The 20,054-nt window shown below is 45.0% G+C and overlaps 1 protein-coding gene and 1 long non-coding RNA gene across 3 annotated transcripts in view; one reads left to right on the forward strand and one right to left on the reverse strand.

Moving 5' to 3' along the window:
* Positions 1-20,054, forward strand: part of LOC106573829 (ceramide synthase 1) — a 51,151-nt gene that overhangs the window by 23,186 nt on the left and 7,911 nt on the right. For both annotated transcript variants that reach the window (XM_014149198.2, XM_014149199.2), the window contains exons 2-6: positions 5,070-5,229; positions 7,692-7,872; positions 8,530-8,691; positions 18,115-18,262; positions 18,592-18,776. In XM_014149198.2, coding sequence (XP_014004673.1) covers positions 5,070-5,229; positions 7,692-7,872; positions 8,530-8,691; positions 18,115-18,262; positions 18,592-18,776 — 836 coding nt within the window. The remainder of the gene's footprint in view (positions 1-5,069; positions 5,230-7,691; positions 7,873-8,529; positions 8,692-18,114; positions 18,263-18,591; positions 18,777-20,054) is intronic.
* Positions 11,754-18,633, reverse strand: LOC123727830 (uncharacterized). The gene is made up of 2 exons (XR_006759756.1): positions 16,971-18,633; positions 11,754-13,915 (listed from the first exon to the last, which is right to left on the reverse strand). It is a non-coding gene; the product is annotated as an uncharacterized lncRNA (long non-coding RNA).

Genomic DNA, 20,054 nt, shown 5'->3' on the forward strand with positions numbered 1-20,054 from the left:
GCACTTCACAGAGTAGGCTTTCCCTAATGCAACCTACAGGCTAGAATGCTCCAATAAGATCATGCTAACTCGTGCTTGGCTATGTCCACCTCCTTGCTTGTGCTGCCCACTATGAATAATTTGCTTCCATTGGAAACAACATGCTGTGGTCTATCTTGAGTTAGTTATACAAATATTTTCCCATACTTGCCAGACGTTTGAAATCACGTGTTTTTGTAGTAATGCACCTACCATGTGTTTCGCGTCAGCTAAGCAGTCCCATTACTTATCAATGTGCAACACTACAACACTAATGCATGTTTTAATTTATTTTATTTCACCTTTATTTAACCAGGTAGGCTAGTTGACAACAAGTTCTCATTTGCAGCTGCGACCTGGCCAAGATAAAGCAAAGTAGTTCGACACATACAACAACACAGTTACACATGGAATAAACAAACATACAGTCAATAATACAGTAGGAAAATCTATATACAACATGTGCAAATGAGGTAGGATAAGAGAGTTAAGGCAATAAATAGGCCATGTTGACAAAGTAATTACAATATAGCAATTCAACACTGGAATGGTAGGATGTGCAGAGGATGAATGTGCAAGTTGAGATACTGGGGTGCAAAGGAGCAAGATAAATAAATAAATACAGTATGGGGACGAGGTAGATTGGATGGGCTATTTACAGATGAGCTATGAACAGGTGTAGTGATCTGTGAGCTGCTCTGACTGCGGTGCTTAAAGCTAGTGAGGGAGGTAAGAGTCTCCAGCTTCAGAGATTTTTGCAGTTCGTTCCAGTAATTGGCAGCAGAGAACTGGAAGAAGAGGCGGCCAAAGGAAGAATTGGCTTTGGGGGTGACCAGTGAGATATACCTGCTGGAGCGCGTGCTACGGGTGGGTGCTGCTATGGTGACCAGTGAGCTGAGATAAGGCGGGGCTTTACCTAGCAGAGACTTGTAGATAACCTGAAGCCAGTGGGTTTGGCGACGAGTATGAAGCGAGGGCCAGCCAACGAGAGCATACAGGTCGCAGTGGTGGGTAGTATATGGGGCTTTGGTGACAAAATGGATGGCACTGTGATAGACTGCATCTAATTTGTTGAGTAGAGTATTGGAGACTATTTTGTAAATGACATTGCCGAAATCGAGGATCTTTAGGATGGTCAGTTTTACGAGGGTATGTTTGGCAGCATGAGTGAAGGATGCTTTGTTGTGAAATAGGAAGCCGATTCTAGATTTAATTTTGGTTTGGAGATGTTTAATGTGAGTCTGGAAGGAGAGTTTACAGTCTAACCAGACACCTAGGTATTTGTAGTTGTCCACATATTCTAAATCAGAACCGTCCAGAGTAGTGATGCTGGACAGGCGGGCAGGTTCGGGCAGCGATCGATTGAAGAGCATGCATTTAGTTTTACTTGCATTTAAGAGCAGTTGGAGGCCACGGAAGGAGAGTTGTATGGCATTTAAGCTCATCTGGAGGTTAGTTAACACAGTGTCCAACGAAGGGCCAGAGGTATACAGAATGGTGTCGTCTGCGTAGAGGTGGATCAAATAATCACCAGCAGCGAGAGCGACATCATTGATGTATACAGAGAAGAGAGTCGGCCCGAGAATTGAACCCTGTGGCACCCCCATAGAGACTGCCAGAGGTCCGGACAACAGGCCCTCCGATTTGACATACTGAACTCGATCGGAGAAGTAGTTGGTGAACCAAGCGAGGCAATCATTTGAGAAACCAAGGCTGTTAAGTCTGCCAATAAGAATCTTGTGATTACCAGAGTGGAAAGCCTTAGCCAGGTCGATGAATACGGCTGCACAGTAATGTCTCTTATCGATGGCGGTTATGATATCGTTTAGGACCTTGAGCTTGGCTGAGGTGCACCCATGACCAGCTCTGAAACCAGATTGCATAGCGGAGAAGGTACGGTGAGATTCGAAATGGTCGGTAATCTGTTTGTTAACTTGGCTTTCAAAGACCTTAGAAAGGCAGGGTAGAATAGATATAGGTCTGTAGCAGTTTGGGTCTAGAGTTTCTCCCCCTTTGAAGAGGGGGATGACCGTGGCAGCTTTCCAATCTATGGGAATCTCAGACGATACGAAAGAGAGGTTGAACAGGCTAGTAATAGGGGTTGCAACAATTTCGGCAGATAATTTTAGAAAGTGAGGGTCCAGATTGTCTAGCCCAGCTGATTTGTAGGGGTCCAGATTTTGCAGCTCTTTCAGAACATCAGCTATCTGGATTTGGGTGAAGGAGAAGTGGGGGAGGTTTGGGCGAGTTGCTGTGAGGAGCGCAGGGCTGTTGACTGGGGTAGTGGTAGCCAGGTGGAAAGCATGGCCAGCCATAGAAAAATGCTTATTGAAATTCTCAATTATTGTGGATTTATCGGTAGTGACAGTGTTTCCTATCCTCAGTGCAGTGGGCAGCTGGGACGAGGTGCTCTTATTCTCCATGGACTTTACAGTGTCCAATAACTTTTTTGAGTTTGTACTATAGGATGCAAATTCCTGTTTGAAAAAGCTAGCCTTAGCTTTCCTAACTGCCTGTGTATATTGGTTCCTAACTTCCCTGAAAAGTTGCATATCACGGGGGCTATTCGATGCTAATGCAGAATGCCACAGGATATCTTTGTGCTGGTCACGGGCAGACAGGTCTGGAGTGAACCAAGGGCTATATCTATTCCTGGTTCTACATTTTTTGAATGGAGCATGCTTATTTAAGATGGTGAGGAAGGCACTTTTCAAGAATAACCAGGCATCCTCTACTGACGGGATGAGGTCAATGTCATTCCAGGATACCCCGGCCAGGTCTATTAGAAAGGCCTGTTCGCTGAAGTGTTTTAGGGAGCGTTTGACAGTGATGAGGGGTGGTCGTTTGACCGCAGACCCATTACGGATGCAGGCCTTGAGGCAGTGATCGCTGAGATCTTGATTGAAAACAGCAGAGGTGTATTTGGAGGGCGAGTTAGTTAGGATGATATCTATAAGGGTGCCCGTGTTAACGGATTTGGGGTTGTACTTGGTAGGTTTATAGATAATTTGTGTGAGATTGAGGGCATCAAGCTTAGATTGTAGGATGGCCGGGGAGTTAAGCATGTCCCAGTTTAGGTCACCTAGCAGCACGAGCTCAGAAGATAGATGGGGGGCAATCAATTCACATATGGTGTTCAGGCCACAGCTGGGGGCAGAGGGTGGTCTATAGCAAGCGGCAACTGTGAGAGACTTGTTTCTGGAAAGGTGAATTTTTAGAAGTAGAAGCTCGAATTATTTTGGTACAGACCTGGATAGTAAGATAGAACTCTGCAGGATATCTCTGCAGTAGATTGCAACACTTTGGCAGTTTTATCTTGGCGGAAAATGTTATAGTTAGGGATGGAAATTTCAGAGTTTTTGGTGGCTTTCCTAAGCCAGGATTCAGACACGGCTAAGACATCCAGGTTGGCAGAATGTGCTAAAGCAGTGAATAAAGCAAACTTAGGGAGTAGGCTTTTAATGTTAACATGAATGAAACCAAGGCTTTTACGATTACAGAAGTCAACAAATGAGAGCACCTGGGGAGTAGGAGTGGAGCTAGGCACTGCAGGTCCTGGATTAACCTCTATATCACCAGAGGAACAGAGGAGAAGTAGGATAAGGGTACGGCTAAAGGCTATAAGAACTGGCCGTCTTGCACGTTCGGAACAGAGAGTAAAGGGAGCAGGTTTCTGGGCACGATTGCATAGATTCAAGGCATAATGTACAGCCAAAGGTATGGTAGGAAGAGAGTACATTGGAGGTAAACCTAGGCATTGAGTAATGATGAGAGAGATATAGTCTCTAGAGACGTTTAAACCAGGTGATGTCATCGCATATGTGGGAGGTGGAACAACATGGTTGGTTAAGGCATATTGAGCAGGGCTAGAGACTACAGTGAAATAAGACAGTAATCACTAACCAAGGCAGTAATGGACAAGGCATATTGATATTAGGGAGAGGCATGCGTAGCCAAGTGATCGTATGGGTCCAGTGGGTGGTTGGGCTGGCTGGGGACATGGCGATTCAGACAGTTAGCAGGCCGGGGATAGCAAGCTAGCAGTTAGCAGGCCAGGGCTAGCAAGCTAGCATAAGGGCCTTAGATGGATGTCGCGATGGGGGAAAGTCTGTTTTTGCCTCCTCGTGCGGTGACGTTGATAGACCAGTCGTGGAATTAATAGGGTTCCAAGTAGCAGACGGGTCCAAGTCCAATTGGCAAAATGGGTATAGTGGTTCAAGAAACTGGCCGATGGACCAGCTAACAGTCCAATATGCTCTAGATAGCTTGCAGGCCGCGGTTAGCAGAATGGGCCTTCAGTGGACGTCGCGCCTGAGGGGCCTGTTGGGATCCTCGGGCAGATTATGTCGGTATTCCAGTCGTGAAGGATCGGCGGGGTTCCGTGCCCCGTACCGGCAGTAGATGGGGTCCGGATATTGTAGCCGAGGAGTGGCATTCAGGAGTAGCCCAGGAGCCCTAGCCGGGAGATGGGTCTAGCATGGGCTAGCTCCAGGCTAGTTGGTGCTAGCTCCAGGCTAGTTGGTGCTAGCTCCGGAACGGAAACATTAGCCAGGAGTAGTCAACCCAGGTTGCGGTTAGCTAGCTGTGATGATACAGATGAAAAGGTTCAGAGTTTGCGGTAGGAATCCGGGGATATGGAGAGAAAAATAGGTCCGGTATGCTCTGGTTTGAAACGCGTTGTACGAACTGGCGAGAGCTTTCCGAGCTAAAGGTTAGCTGATGACCGCTAGCAGTGGTTAGCTGACTGATAGCTGATAGCTGGTAGCTAGATAGCTAGCTAGCTTCAGTTGAGGTATTCCAATTTGGAGGTAAATAGAAATACTTTAGAAAAAAAACAGATCCACACCACATTGGGTGAGGCGGGTTGCAGGAGAGTATTTTGAAGTTGAGGTTAAGGAACGAGACAAGAAAAATACAAAGACGTCTGACTGCTACGCCATCTTGGATCATTGCATTCTTAACATTTCATTGAGTTTCGAAACAATCTGAAAGCAGAGTTTCCCCAGCTGAGTTTTGAACAATAACCAGGTATCCTGTGATTTGTGTTGCAGCCGTTTGCACAATGGTGTAGTCTCCAGCCCAAAGATTCTGCCAAGATGCCAGAGAGCTCGTGGAAGCTGGTCTTCTACACCATGTCCTGGTCATACAGCACCTACCTGCTTTTCTTCACCAACTACACCTTCTTCCACGACCCGCCCTCCGTATTCTATGGTAAGCCATACACATTTTTTAAAAGCTGCACAATTATTGTCAAGCGATACGTAGACCTAAAATAGTCAGCAGTGGAACTCAGTCGGGCATTCAACTGCTGTTGAGAGTTGTAATTGAATAATGCACAAGGTGCAATTTTCAAAATGTGGTAGTAAATGGGCAGTTTTTCTCTTGGTATGTCATTCAACGACAGACCTTAGAGTGCTACACTACATGACCAAAAGTATGTGGACACCTCCTCATCAAACATCTCATTCCAAAATCATGGGCATTAATAGATTTTATCCCCCTTTGCTGCTATAACAGCCTCCACTCTTCTGCGAAGACTTTCCACTAGATGTTGGAACATTGCTGCGGATACTTTCTTCCATTCAGCCACAAGAGTGTTAGTGAGGTCGGGCACTGATGTTGGGTGATTAGGCCTGGCTCGCAGTTGGTGTTCCAATTCATCCCAAAGGTGTTTGATGGGGTTAAGGTCATGGCTCTGTGCAGGCCAGTCAAGTTCTTCCACACCGATCTCGACAAACCATTTCTGTATGGACCTCGCTTTGTGCACAGGGGTATTGTCATGCTGAAACAGGAAAGGGCCTTCCCCAAACTGTTGCCACAAAGTTGGAGGCACAGAATCGTCTAGAATGTCATTGTATGCTGTAGCGTTAAGATTTCCCTTCACTGGAACTCAAACCATGAAAAACCATGAAACCAAACCATGAAAAACAGCCCCAGACCATTATTCATCCTCCACCAAACTTTACAGTTGGCACTATGCATTGGGACAGGTAGCGTACTCCTGGCATCCGCCAAACCCAGATTTTTCCGTCGGATTACCAGATGGTGAAGCATGATTCATCACTCCAGAGAACGTGCTTCCACTGCTCCAGAGTCCAATGGAGGCAAGCTTTACACCACTCCAGCCAAAGCTTGGCATTGCGCATGGTGATCTTAGGCTTGTGTGCGGCTATGTCACCATGGAAACCCATACATATTTAGCAGATGTTATTGCTGGTGTAGCGAAATGCTTGTGTTCCTAGCTCCAACAGTGCAGTAGTATCTAACAATTCACAACAATACACACATCTAATATTAAAGAATGAAATTAAGAAATGTATAAATATTAGGACCAGCAAATTCTTACTTACAATGACGGCCTAGGAACAGTGGGTTAACTGCCTTGCATAGACTTCAGGAAGTGTACAACACCTACCTCTGCAATATCTATCAGAGGTCAGAATATAGAGATCGTAGAGGAATACAAATACCTGGGTGTCCTCTTGGACAATAAGCTTCAGTGGAGTAAATGTACAGACCTGATCTACAAAAAGAGCCAACAGAGACTGTACTTTCTCAAAAAGCTGGGATATTTTAATGTAGACTGTACTATACTGACTCTGTTTTACAAATCTTTCACTGAGAGTATTTTAACTTGTTGTATTGTTTGTTGGGTTGGCAATGCCACTGTCAGCTAGAGAAATATGCTGAGAAGGATTATCACCACAGCAAGCAAGGTACTTGGAGTCAAACAGACAGGCCTGAATGAGATCTTTAAGGTCAGGGACCTCCGCAAGGCTCACAAAATCATTTTAGTCCTGTACCCGGACTTTGAACTACTCCCCTCTGGGCGCAGCAGGAAAAACAGAACTAGACAATCATTTGTGCCAGGTGTGATATCCCTCCTAAATTGCTCGGGCTAATGTTCCTATCGACTCAGTAAGGCCAGCAGGCTAGTCTTTTTTATATATATTTTTTTATTGGTATGTAACTGTTATGAAAGTTGTATTGTCAATTTTGTTTTGTATTTAAACGCCACTTTAAACGTGTACATTACACTGCAACAAAATTTCCCCATGGGGACAATAAAGTCTCTGGAAGCAACGTCAGCACAATAACTGTTTGTCGGGAGCTTAATGAAATGGGTTTCCATCGCCAAGCAGCCGTACACAAGCCTAAGATCACCATGCGCAATGCCAAGCGTCGACTGGAGTGGTGTAAAGCTCACCGCCATTGGACTCTGGAGCAGTGGAAATACGTTCTCTGGAGTGATGAATCACACTTCATCTGGCAGTCCGACGGACGAATCTGGGTTTGGCCAGGTGAAAGCTACCTGCCCCAATCCATAGTGCCAACTGTAAAGTTTGGAGGAGGAGGAATAAAGGTCTGGGGCTGTTTTGCATTGGTTTGGGCTAGGCCCCTTGGTTCCAGTGAAGGGAAATCTTAACGCTACAGCCTGTGTGTCCAAACCTTTGACTGGTACTGTATGTGCGTGCGTACGTGTGTGTCAGCGAGCATGTTGTGTCTATGCCAGTGTGCATATGTGTTTGCATGTGTGTATGTTCCAGTAGGCATGTTTGTGTGTACGTGCGTGCGTGTGTGTGTGCCAGCACGTGCTTGCCTTTCTCCTGTGGAGTTCCCCCAATCTGCTCCTCTAACCCTTAGCCTCTCTCTCTGTCTTCTCCCTCTCCCAGAATGGAAGCGTGGCATGACGGTGCCCACGGACATCGCCATCGCCTACCTGATCCAGGGCAGCTTCTACGGACACTCCATCTATGCCACGGTCTACATGGATGCCTGGAGGAAGGATTCTACCGTCATGGTGGTGCACCACGTCATCACCCTGGCCCTCATCACCTTCTCCTACGCTTTCAGGTAACTGACCACTCCCTGCCTGCCTGGTGGCCCCAGGTTTGAGAAACACTGCCGAAATGTGATGCTTTGTAATCTACTGCCTTTCAGGAACATTGATGAAATATTGGCAACATATCCTCTTAGCAATAGTTATAAACGAAAGTTGTAGATGCTTTTGTCGAGTTGTCGAATCACACTCTTAGAAAACAATATTGGGCCCCATAGAAGAACCCTTTGAAGAACCCTTGTTGGTTCCAAGTAGAACCCTTTTGGTTACAAGAGGAACAGTTTTGGGTTCCATGTAGAACCCTTTCCACAGAGGAAATGGTTCTACCTAGAACCAAAAAGGGTTTTTAAATGGAACCAAAAAGGGTTCTCCTATGGGGACAGGTGAAAAACTTTTTTTAACCCTTTTTTCTAAGAATGCAGAATGCTGATTTATCATAGTGTAAAAAGGCTCTAGGTTATTTGATGTTGAAAAAAAACCCGGTGTTATTTGATGACTGTAAGACTATTCCCTTGCTTTAAACAATATTTGTTTCAAAGTCAATCCGTGTCATTGACTAAGACTAACCATTTGGCTTTCACATTGCACCATCCAGATAACAGCACAGCTATGTCCTCGGCTAATATTGTTTGTGTACTGTCACTGTGCTCCCCACTGCTCTCTCCTCTCAGATTCCACAACATTGGGTTGCTGGTGTTGTTCCTCCACGACATCAATGACATCCAGCTGGAGTTCACCAAGCTCAATGTATACTTCAAGACCCGTGGAGGGGGCTACTACCTCATCAACGACATCCTGTCCAACATGGGCTCTGTAAGCTTCAGCATCACCTGGTGAGGAGAGAGAAGACACACACAGACAAGCACTAGTGTTGGGGAGTAGTGAACTACATGTAGTTCAACTAGTGATTTAACTACGTTTCAGTAGCTTGGTGGTAGTTGAACTAAATTCAAATCTAAGTAGTGTTTCAGTAGTTAATTACTTGTTTTGCCATTTAGTGGTGTAGCTAACTACTGGAACTACACAACTTTCTTTGCAAATGGAAAATAAAATACGGGTGAAGTAGGAAAGAATTTCCTTTCTTTTTCAGCATAACCCCTTTCTAATTTAAACTTGAAACATAGTTTTTGTGTTTAATATGCTAAACTACACATTCTGTTAACATCTTACTGTTAGGTGGGTATATGGGAGGCGAAGTCAAGTGCAGGAGAGCGGAGTATATTGAACAGGCGCACTTTAATACCGGTCAACAACGACAGCACATAAAACATACTAGTGCCACAAACACGGTCTAATACAAAAGTGCAGCGCCTGACAAAATAATCACGTAACAATAAACAATTACACACAAAGACATGATGGGGAACAGAGGACTAAATACATGTAGATTGATTGGGGAATGAAAACCAGGTGTGTATGGAACAAGACAAAACAAATGGACATATGAGAAATGGAGTGGCGATGGCTAGAAAGCCGGTGACGTCGATCGCCGAACGCCGCCCGAACAAGGAGAGGAGCCGACTTCGGCGGAAGTCGTGACACTTACTCCAGAGTGATCTGACCTTGCAATTTGTAGTCTAGGACATTTCAAATTTAGATATGATAAATTATCACAGAGTAGGTTGGATGTAGTGAATTGTAGTGAAATTCTTACACAGGGACAGTCGAAGCCAATCTTAAATGAATCATTGTTTATTTTCAGTTAACTGGAGAGATTCCAACAAACTTGATGCACCATAGTGAACGTCTGTCAGGAGCTCTAACGGGGCAGTCCCGTTTAGTTCCCTAATATACTGGTTACAGACACGTTACATAGGCGTTGGTTCCGGGATGTGTCTGGCACCGTCTCCTACTTTAAAGAACATATTCTGGGTGTTCTGCCAAATAGTCTAAAGGAGGAGGTCATGACTGTCACGGTTGTCGAAAGGAGGAGCGGACCAAAGTGCAGCGTGTGTGTCGTTCCACATTTTATTTACACTGTGAAACTATGCAATACATATAAATAAACCGAATAACAAAAACAACAAACCGTGACGCAGAGTTAACATACACGTACTCAAAAACAATCTCCCACAAACCCAGGTGGAAAAAACCCTACTTAAATATGATCTCCAATTAGAGACAACGAGGACCAGCTGCCTCTAATTGGAGATCATCCCAAACAAAACCCAACATAGAAATACAAAACTAGAACCTGATAACATAGAAAAACTAAATTAGAAAACCCCCCTGTCACGCCCTGACCTACTCTACCATAGAAAATAACAGCTTTCTAAGGTCAGGACGTGACAGTACCCCCCCAAAGGTGCGGACTCCGAACGCACCAAAACAACAAAAGAACCCCCCCCAAAAAAGGGAGGGTGACAAATGTCTATGGCGGCTCTGGTGCAGTAAGCAGAACCTTCTCATCCCGCGGATCCTCCAACAGAGGAGGCGGCTCCGGTTCGGGGTGTAACCCCCGCTCCGCCCGCTTATCCCTCTGCTTTTGTGCCACCAAACCGTGGATCGTTGTCGAAGGAACCTAACCGTAGATCATCGCCGGAGGCTCTGTACTGCAGACTGCCGCTGGAGGGTCCGGGCTGCCGACCGCCGCTGGAGGTTCCGGACTGTGGCCCGCCGCTGGAGGTTCCGGTCTGTGGCCCGTCTCAGGAGGTTCCGGACTGTAGGCCGTCTCAGGAGGTTCCGGACTGTAGGCCGTCTCAGGAGGTTCCGGACTGTAGGCCGTCTCAGGAGGTTCCGGACTGTAGGCCGTCTCAGGAGGTTCCGGACTGTAAAACGTCGCCGGAAGCTCCAGAATTGGGACTGTCGCCAGAAGCTCCGGACTGGTAACTGTCGCCGGAAGCTCCGGACTGGGAACTGTCGCCGGAAGCTCCGGACTGGGAACTGTCGCCGGAAGCTCCGGACTGGGAACTGTCACTGGAAGTTCCGGACTGGAAACTGTCGCCAGAAGCTCCGGACTGGGAACTGTCACCGGAAGCTCTGGACTGGGAATGCGCGCTGGAGGCCTGATGCGTGGGGCTGGCACAGGTGGCGCCAGACTGGTGACACGCACCTCAGGGCGAGTGCGGGGAGCAGGAACAGGACACCCCGGACTGGGCAGGTGCGCTGAAGGCCTGATGCATGGGGCTGGCACAGGTGGCGCCAGACTGGTGACACGCACCTCAGGGCAAGTGAAGGGAGCAGGAACAGGACACACTGGACTGGGAATGCACACTGGAGGCCTGATGCGTGGGGCAGGCACAGGTGGCGCCAGACTGGTAACATGCACCTCATGGCGAGTGCGGGAAGCAGGAACAGGACACCCCGGACTGGGCAGGCGCACTAGAGGCCTGATTCGTGGGGCTGGCACAGGTGGCGCCAGACTGGTAACACGCACCTCAGGGCAAGTGCGAGGAGCAGGCACAGGGCGTACCAGGCTGAATAGACTCACTGGAGGCCGGGTACGTGGGGCAGGCACAGGATATACTGGGCCGTGGGGGTGCACTGGAGATCTCGAGCGTAGAGCTGGCACAACCCGTCCTGGCTGGATGCTCAACCTAGCTTGACAAATGCAGGGCGCGGGCACAGATCGCACCGGGCTGTGAACGCACACTGGCGACACAGTGCGCATCACCGCATAACACGGTGCTTGCTTCGTCACTCGCTCCCCACGGTAAGCATGGGGAGTTGGCTCAATGACACACATCCCCCTCCCATATCTTTACCAGGCACAGGCAGGAACCAAGGATTGTTTGACACCAAAGACAAGATGCACAAATTAACATTTTCTTCACATTCCACCCTTTTATCACTTGTGTGATAGTAAATCATTACATTTTAAGGTAAGCATTGTTTAATTTCTATATCATATTTCTATTGAAGTAAAGGAAATCAACACATAAAACCAGACACTTCATAATTTCAAGCCCTTTATTCAGGGTTGTACAATCCAATTGGTATTAGTAGATCATCATAATAAAGGTTATACTTCTATTAACGGGAGTGAATTTATCAAAAATACACACACATACACAATTTAGACAAACTAAGAAAAAAAACACGCTGCAGCCAATTTGGGATCCGCAACTTCCAAACAGGGATTCCAACCAAGTTGCAGACGTCCACTCTGGTTGTGGGGAATTATTCTTAGCAACAGTGGTAGTGTATTTGGCGAGATCAGTCATGTTAGAAGAGTGATCTGGGACAAAGTACAACATTCAACGCCAATGATTGCACAGGTGCCCCCTTGACCTGCCAAAAGTTAATCAAGAGCCTCTTTGTTACGCAGAGACAATTTACGCAATTCTTTTAGCATTTCCAATTTTCTGTACATCTCCAGAGATCTCCCAAATTTGGTCTTGGGCACATACATACATATTGACTTTCACAGGGAAGAGAGAGAACACATGTTATAACAGTTTCACAACAGTTTCACCGGTACCACTTGCCGTGCGGTAGCAGAGAGAACAGTCTATGACTTGTGTGACTGGAGTCTTTGACAATTTTTGGGACCTTCCTCTGACACCGCCTAGTATATAGGTCCTGGATGTCAGGAAGCTTGGCCCCAGTGATGTACTGGGCCATACGCACTACCCTCTGTAGCGCCTTACGGTCAGATGCCGAGCAGTTGCCATACCAGGCAGTAAAGCAACCAGTTAGGATGCTCTCGATGGTGCAGTTGTACAACCTTTTGAGGATCTAGGGACCCATTCCAAATCTTTTCAGTCTCCTGAGGGGGAAAAGGTGTTTCCGTGCCCTCTTCACAACTGTCTTGGTGTGTTTGGACCATAGTAGTTTGTTGGTGATCTGGACACCAAGGAACTTGAAACTCTCTACCCACTCCACCTCAGTCCCGTTGATGTTAATTGGTGCCTGTTTGCCCCTACTTTTCCTATAGTCCACAATCAGCTCCTTTGTCTTGCTCACATTGAGAGAGAGAGAGAGAGAGAGAGAGGTTGTTGTCCAGGCACCACACAGCCAGGTCTCTGACCTCCTCCCTAAAGGCTGTCTCATCGTTGTTGGTGATCAGGCCTACCACTGTTGTGTCATCAGCAAACTTAATGATGGTGTTGGAGTCATGCTTGGCCACGCAGTCGTGGGTGAACAGGGTGTACAGGAGGAGACTAAGCACGCATCCCTGAGGGGCCCCAGTGTTGAGGATCAGCGTGGCAGATGTGTTGTTGCCTACCCTTACCACCTGGGGGCGGCCCGTCAGGAAGTCCAGGATCCAATTGCAGAGGGAGGTGTTTAGTCACAGGGTCCTTAGCTTAGTGATGAGCTTTTTGGGCTCTATGGTGTTGAATGCTGAGCTGTAGTCAATGAACAGCTTTCACGTTGGTTCTATCACTTTAATTTTAGACCCTCAATTTAGTACACACCGATACTGGCAGACAGTACATTTACATTGACATAGAGTATCTTCATTTTATAGTTCTAGCATTAACTTTTCTCATTCCGGCCCCCATTTGTGGTAATGACAGATTGGTATCTCAATGCATTCTTAGCCTAAATGAATATAAATTTCGCAGTGTGCAGACCTCCACAATCAACCCTGATACCCTAAATAACCAATTTTGGATATGCCTAAATCAATTACGGGCATGGTTGACCACCCCTTCCCTCCCGGTACTCATCCTTCTGGCGTTTCTTTATGTGCTTCTTCAGATGGTGTTTCAGTTCGTCCTCCCAATGGCACATGTTCAAAGTGGATGGTCCTTGATAATGTCTCTCTCCTGAGCCGCCACTGTCCTTTACAGTCCATTATGTCTTGCCCATTTTCCTACCAGTACACCAGAAAGTTTGGACAGGATCTCTCTCCATGCTCACTCCACGTGGACTCATGTCTCACTCCTAAGAGAAAAGGCATGAGAGAAAAGGCAGTTGATAGCTTCGACTGGATGCTGTGTAAAGGTTGCTGGCTCGGACTCAGGTCTCACGGTAGAAGTGGTGAATTACCATACTAAACGCAATTGTCGTCATTGCTTCAGCTGGTTAGGGGTGGTTGAGGTTCACACTGTTCTCAGTCAAATTATCCCTTCCGTGCATCTAGAAACCATCTGTGGTCACCTTCGCCATAACCTCGAGAGAGGACAGACCAGAACAACAGTTTAGTTTAGGGCATTTCTGATTCAGAAAATCCAGACAAATCATTCACTGTATGACAAATTATTCACTGTATGACAAATTATTACTACTACCAATATTATGAATACAAATGTCTAAGACAAATGTCAAAGAGAATAACAACACACAGTTGAAACAATTGCATTATTGGAGTGCTATTGGAAAGCCAATTACCATTCACTTTGTTACTTTCACTAGTCTCCATATCTGTTTCCTTCAACTAGGACTCCCTTCTTCCCAATAGGAAGACCTTCTCAATCTACTACTACTAATACACACGGATCACTCTCAAACAATGTTCTGCTTTTCCACCTATTTCAAGGTTAAAAACAAAACAAACACGATAACTTTCTCCATATAGTCTACCCTAACAATGTTACTCCATATATTGAATTCAAATTTCTGTTGCATATTCACTTTCTGCTTCCACTTATTATTTTAAGATTAATATGTAATGCTTTGGAGGGATCAATATGGATTAACTGAGCTGGCACTGTTTATCAGTGATCAGGTGATGAGATAGATTACTCCCTTGGTCTTGCATGAGATGATACCCCTAACAAGGATCTTTCGACCTGTATGTGGGTGTCTGAAGAAATACATTTTTATAGTGCTATTGCACTGTGTGCATGAGCCACATTTGTAGTTCCCATTTGGGATAGGTGTCAAGAGTGTCTGAGTGGGCTCAGGGGGCATGTCAGATCTCACCAAACTATCTCTGATAGATTACACCCCAAATTTGAAGAACACTATCTCATCACCTGTTCATGTGGAAAAGGCTACGTAGGACAAACGAAAAGACAACGCAGAACACCGCAGCTCAATCAGGTGTAAGAACATTGACTATCCATTGACTATCCAGTAGCAGCTCACGTTGTTGAAGCTAACCATCCCATCTCCTCCCTCAAATACACAGGCACTGAGCATGTTGCTCTACCAAGGAGAGGAGGTAACATCGAGATTCTGCTACTACAAAGGGAGGCTTACTGGATATCCTATCTAAAAACACTGACCCCTAGTGGTCTGAGTATTGACTTTGCTCTCAGGCCCTTCTTATGAACACATTTTCCTTTATGAACAAGTGTTATAAATTGAACAATTATTTTTACAGCTTATTAGCGTACACCTAATATGTTCGCCCTGTTGATGATGCTCATTATATATTAAGGTTGAACCAAAAGATAAAATGTAACAAAAATGTAATGAAATACGAAATTATTATGTGAAATTGAATGAAATGTTGATGCTAATACGATGTACAATATTCCATAATGTTTCTATATGATAACAATAGCGTAATATATTAATTTTAATGAACTTAATTAATCATTATGACACACCCCTCACTACTGTCATTGGTTACACTAATTGCACTGTGTGTCTACATAACCTGGTTCAAGTATTCATGACATTACCCTGAGGAAGGCTCAGTGATGCTGAAACGTTGGTAAATACCCATTCAATTGCTGGGAGATTATACATGGAGTGTGCGACTTTCTTTATTTTGATAATTTATAGTCTCTATGGGGGTGCCACAGGGTTCAATTCACGGGCCGACTCTTTTCTCTGTATATATCAATGATGTCGCTCTTGCTGCTGGTGATTCTCTGATCCACCTCTACGCAGACAACACCATTCTGTATACATCTGGCCCTTCTTTGGACACTGTGCTAACAAACGACTCTGTGCTAGTATTCTCCAAACGAACTTCAACTCCATACAACACTCCTTCCGTGGCCTCCAACTGCTTTTAAATGCTAGTAAAACTAAATGCATGCTCTTCGACCAATTGCTGCCCGCACCTTCCCGCCCGACCAGCATCACTACTCTGGACGGTTCTGACCTAGAATATGTGGACAACTACAAATCCCTAGGTGTCTGGTTAGACTGTAAACTCTCCTTCCAGACTCACATTAAGTATCTCCAATACAAAATTAAATCTAGAATCGGATTCCTATTTCGCAACAAAACCTCCTTCACTCATGCTGCCAAACATACCCTCGTAAACTGACCATCCTACCGATCCTTGACTTCGGCGATGTCATTTACATAATAGCCCCCAACACTCTACTCAGCAAACTGGATGTAGTCTATCACAGTGCCATCCATTTTGTCACCAAAGCCCCATATACTACCCACCACTGCGATCTGTATGCTCTTGTTGGCTGGCCCTCACTACATATTCGTTGCGAAACCCTCTGGCTCCAGGTCATCTATAAGTCTTTGCTAGGTAAAGCCCCACCTTATCTCAGCTCACTGGTCACCATAGCAACACCCATCCGTAGCACGCACTCCAGAAGGTATATTTCACTCGTCATCCCCAAAGCCAACACTTCCTTTTGCCGCCTTTCCTTCCAGTTCTCTGCTGCCAATGACTGGAACAAATTGCAAAAATCACTGAAGCTGGAGTCTTATATCTTTCTCTCTAACTTTAAGCATCAGCTGTCAGAGCAGCTTACCGATCACTGTACCTGTACACATCCAATCTGTAAATAGCACACCCAACTAACTCATCCCCATATTATTACTTACACTCTTGCTCTTTTGCACCCCAGTATCTCTACTTGCACATCATCATCTGCACATCTATCACTCCAGTGTTAATGCTAAATTGTAATTATGTCGTCTCTATGGCCTATTTATTGCCTACCTCCCTACTCTTCTACATTTGCACACACTGTACATAGATTTTTATATTTTTTCAATTGTGTACGTTTGTTTATGTGTAACTCTGTGTTGTTGTTTATGTCGCACTGCTTTACTTTATTTTGGCCAGGTCGCAGTTGTAAATGAGAACTTGTTCTCAACTGGCCTACCTTGTGAAATAAATAAAATAAAAGACAGCTGTCAGCGGGGCTTTCCATGGTACCGTTACGCCCTCACTCTAGTCTTCTCATAAGACTACTAAATAGCCTTCTCTCTATAAGACTATGGGAACCTTTTTATCCGTTACTCGCCTTGATTTTTCATTTATTTTAGTTTTTATACAGATTCATTTAAATGTACTTACTAAAATCAGTTGCCGTCCCTCATTTGTTAACAGAATATGTGTCTCCTCCTGGGGACCTCACAGTAAGGGTCTGGTCTGGGCGGGTCTTGTCGTCTTTTGGTCAGTCGGGAATTTCCCTCATGCGTCATAAAATGCGCGACGGTTTTCCTTGCAGACCACCACTGGAAAGCTCCACAGGCAGAATCAAGTTGTCCCTGATGCCAAGTTGGCTTCAGGGACAGTCGAAGTCAATCTTAAGTGAATCATTCTTTATTAACAGTTAACTGGAGAGATTCCAACAAACTTGATGCACCATAGTGAATGTCTGTCAAGAGCTCAAACAGGGCAGTCCCATTTAGTTCCCTTATATTCTGGTTACAGACACGTTACATAGGCATTGTTCATAGGGTTGGTTCCGGCATGTGTCTGGCACCGTCTCCTATCGTAACTTAAAGAACATATTCTGGGTGTTCTGCCAAATAGTCTAAAGGAGGAGGTCATGACCCCCCCCTCATATCTTTACCATGCACAGGCAGGAACCAAGGACTGTTTATGACACCAAAGACAAGATGTACAAAGTAAAATTTCCTTCACAGAATTACTTTTTCAAAATAGTTTAGTATAGTAAACTATATTTTCCTTAAGGGTAACTTTAGCGTAATGTAACTTCTTCCAGTGGGAATTAATTGGTAGATTGCAGGGCTCTCTATTTGCAGTAACAAGACGTTTTCTTTGTAGTAATGGTACAAGCATGAAATCATGAATCTGCGTTCAGTGTATTCTCCATGACACTCAGGGGCTGTTGTACAATGAAGTAATCATTGCAATAATTATCATCTGGGTCATTTTTTTCTAGGTGCACTGCTACTCCTAAATAAAGAAATCCAGGTCGCACAGCAAAATATTTAGTCGCATATGTGAGTAAAATGGTTGCACTGTAGAGCCCTTGCTTGGTAACTATATGTTCAGAGTAGCTTTCCCCATAACTAACAAGCACACACGCCTGCATGCCTGGGTACACACACGCGCGCACGCAGGCACGCAGGCAGGCAGGCAGGCACGCGCACACACACACGTCCTGAGAGATAACAAGGGTGTTTGAAACCCTAGACAATGGTAATCTTTCTACCCTAAATCGTCTGAATAACACTGTTCCGCTGTGCAGGTTTTGGTTTCGTCTCTACTGGTTTCCTCTGAAGGTTCTGTACGCCACCTGTGTGTCCAGCCTCCAGTCCGTCCCAAACATACCCTTCTACTTCTTCTTCAATTCACTCCTCTTGACACTCCTCTGCATGAATATCTACTGGTTTTTGGTGAGTGTTGGACCTCCGTCTGCAGCAGGTCACAAATCTCACAGTGGTGTGCACACATACGGTAGCTACCTCATTAGTCAGACTTTAGGTAAAACAAGACTAATCTAATTCAGAGAGGGCAACCACTCACAGATATGTGTTCCCAATAAGTAAATAACGTCTTGACAGTTTTATGACTATTACCTGGTCTTCTCCATTCGTATTAGCCTAATATGTTTAATCCCTCTGTCAGGGGTTGATACATTCAAAATAAACTGGACTGAATATGTGACATCAAACCTCTCTCCCCTCTAACCCCTGATCCCCATCCCCCCTATCTCTCCCTACAGTATATAGTGGCATTTGTGGCGAAAGTCCTGACGGGGCAGATGAAGGATGTAAAAGACCTGAGGGAGTACGAGGGTGAGGAGGGAGCCCAGAGGGCCGCAACCCTGCTTAAGGCCCAGCAGCAGAGTAAAGATGCAGGACATCTCAACAATTCTGCTGAAACTCAACTCAACAACTCTACTGAAGGGTGAGGAAACACACTACTTTACCATGCTGATTCAACATGTGTATATGAATCACCAAATCATATGTATGTATTAGGTCTGCTAAATTACTAAAATATAAATTCACAAATATAACCCCCTCTTCTGAGGGAAAAGATTCATCGTTTTTTTTACAGCTTTTTTGCTAAATATACATAAATGTTATGTATACATTTTACATCCACCTTTTACATACATGGTACTTTTATATAAAGCAGTCTTATAACAATAATACATTAACAAACATCAGCTCTTTAATCCCAACCCTCAGCCACTCTCAGCCCATCCCACCTATCACCATAGACCACCCTTGTTTGGTTTCCATGTGCCATATATTTTTCAATTGTGCTGTGATGTTTGACAAAAAATGTTAACCTTTCTAATCGTATATTATCCACAGATTGTGAGCTAAAGATGATAACCTTTCCTACGAGTATTATTAGTAATGCCACCACCTTTCCTACGAGTATTATTAGTAATGCCACCACCATACACTATACAGACACTGCATCTCCAGGTGACAAATGCTTTCCAAAACATCCAGAGAGAAGGATTTTGTCAGGCAAACCTTAAGAGAGAGAATGACCCCTTGGCCTCAGATGACTCAGTAAACTCTGGTAAACCTGATTCTCATCCTGGGGTATCTTAGCTGGATGGGTCTCAATTAATTGAACTTATGTCCCTGTCCACTCGACCCAAGTTGTGTCCAAGTTATTCTCTTCCGTCGACCCTGTCCCTTCATATCTGGATTCTACAACAAAGAAGAGCTAGAGGCTAGGCTAGGGGAAGGATAGGCTTTGCATTGTTATTATTAGCGGCTTGGGTCTTTTTTAATATCGAGGAATATTTCCCTTTCTCTGTTCATAGAAGTAACAACATGAATTTGTGTGTGAGTCAGAAATAATGCGGTGCCATCAGCTGCCATCAGCTGGAAGAAGGTGTCCTTTTTTGGTCAGTGTCAGTGAAGGAAAGGGAGAGGGGAGGGACGCTGAGACTGACCATCAGATGCAAGCACCATCAGCCCAGTAAAATAAATAATTTAAATGTATGCTCACTCAGCTGTGCCTCACAAGTAATACAACAACGGATCTATTACCGATGTGATCATATAGTGTATCCAAGATGGCGCAGCATGTAAATATTGTCTTTTTTGTTTTTTTGTTTTTTGTGTTGTATACATCTCAATCTCTTTTTTCCATTTTTAAAATAAATATACATTGCTGCAACCCGCCTGACCCAATGTGGTACGGATCAGCTATTTT

The sequence above is a fragment of the Salmo salar genome, chromosome ssa16 (assembly GCF_905237065.1).
Source record: "Salmo salar chromosome ssa16, Ssal_v3.1, whole genome shotgun sequence".
NCBI lineage: Eukaryota > Metazoa > Chordata > Actinopteri > Salmoniformes > Salmonidae > Salmo > Salmo salar.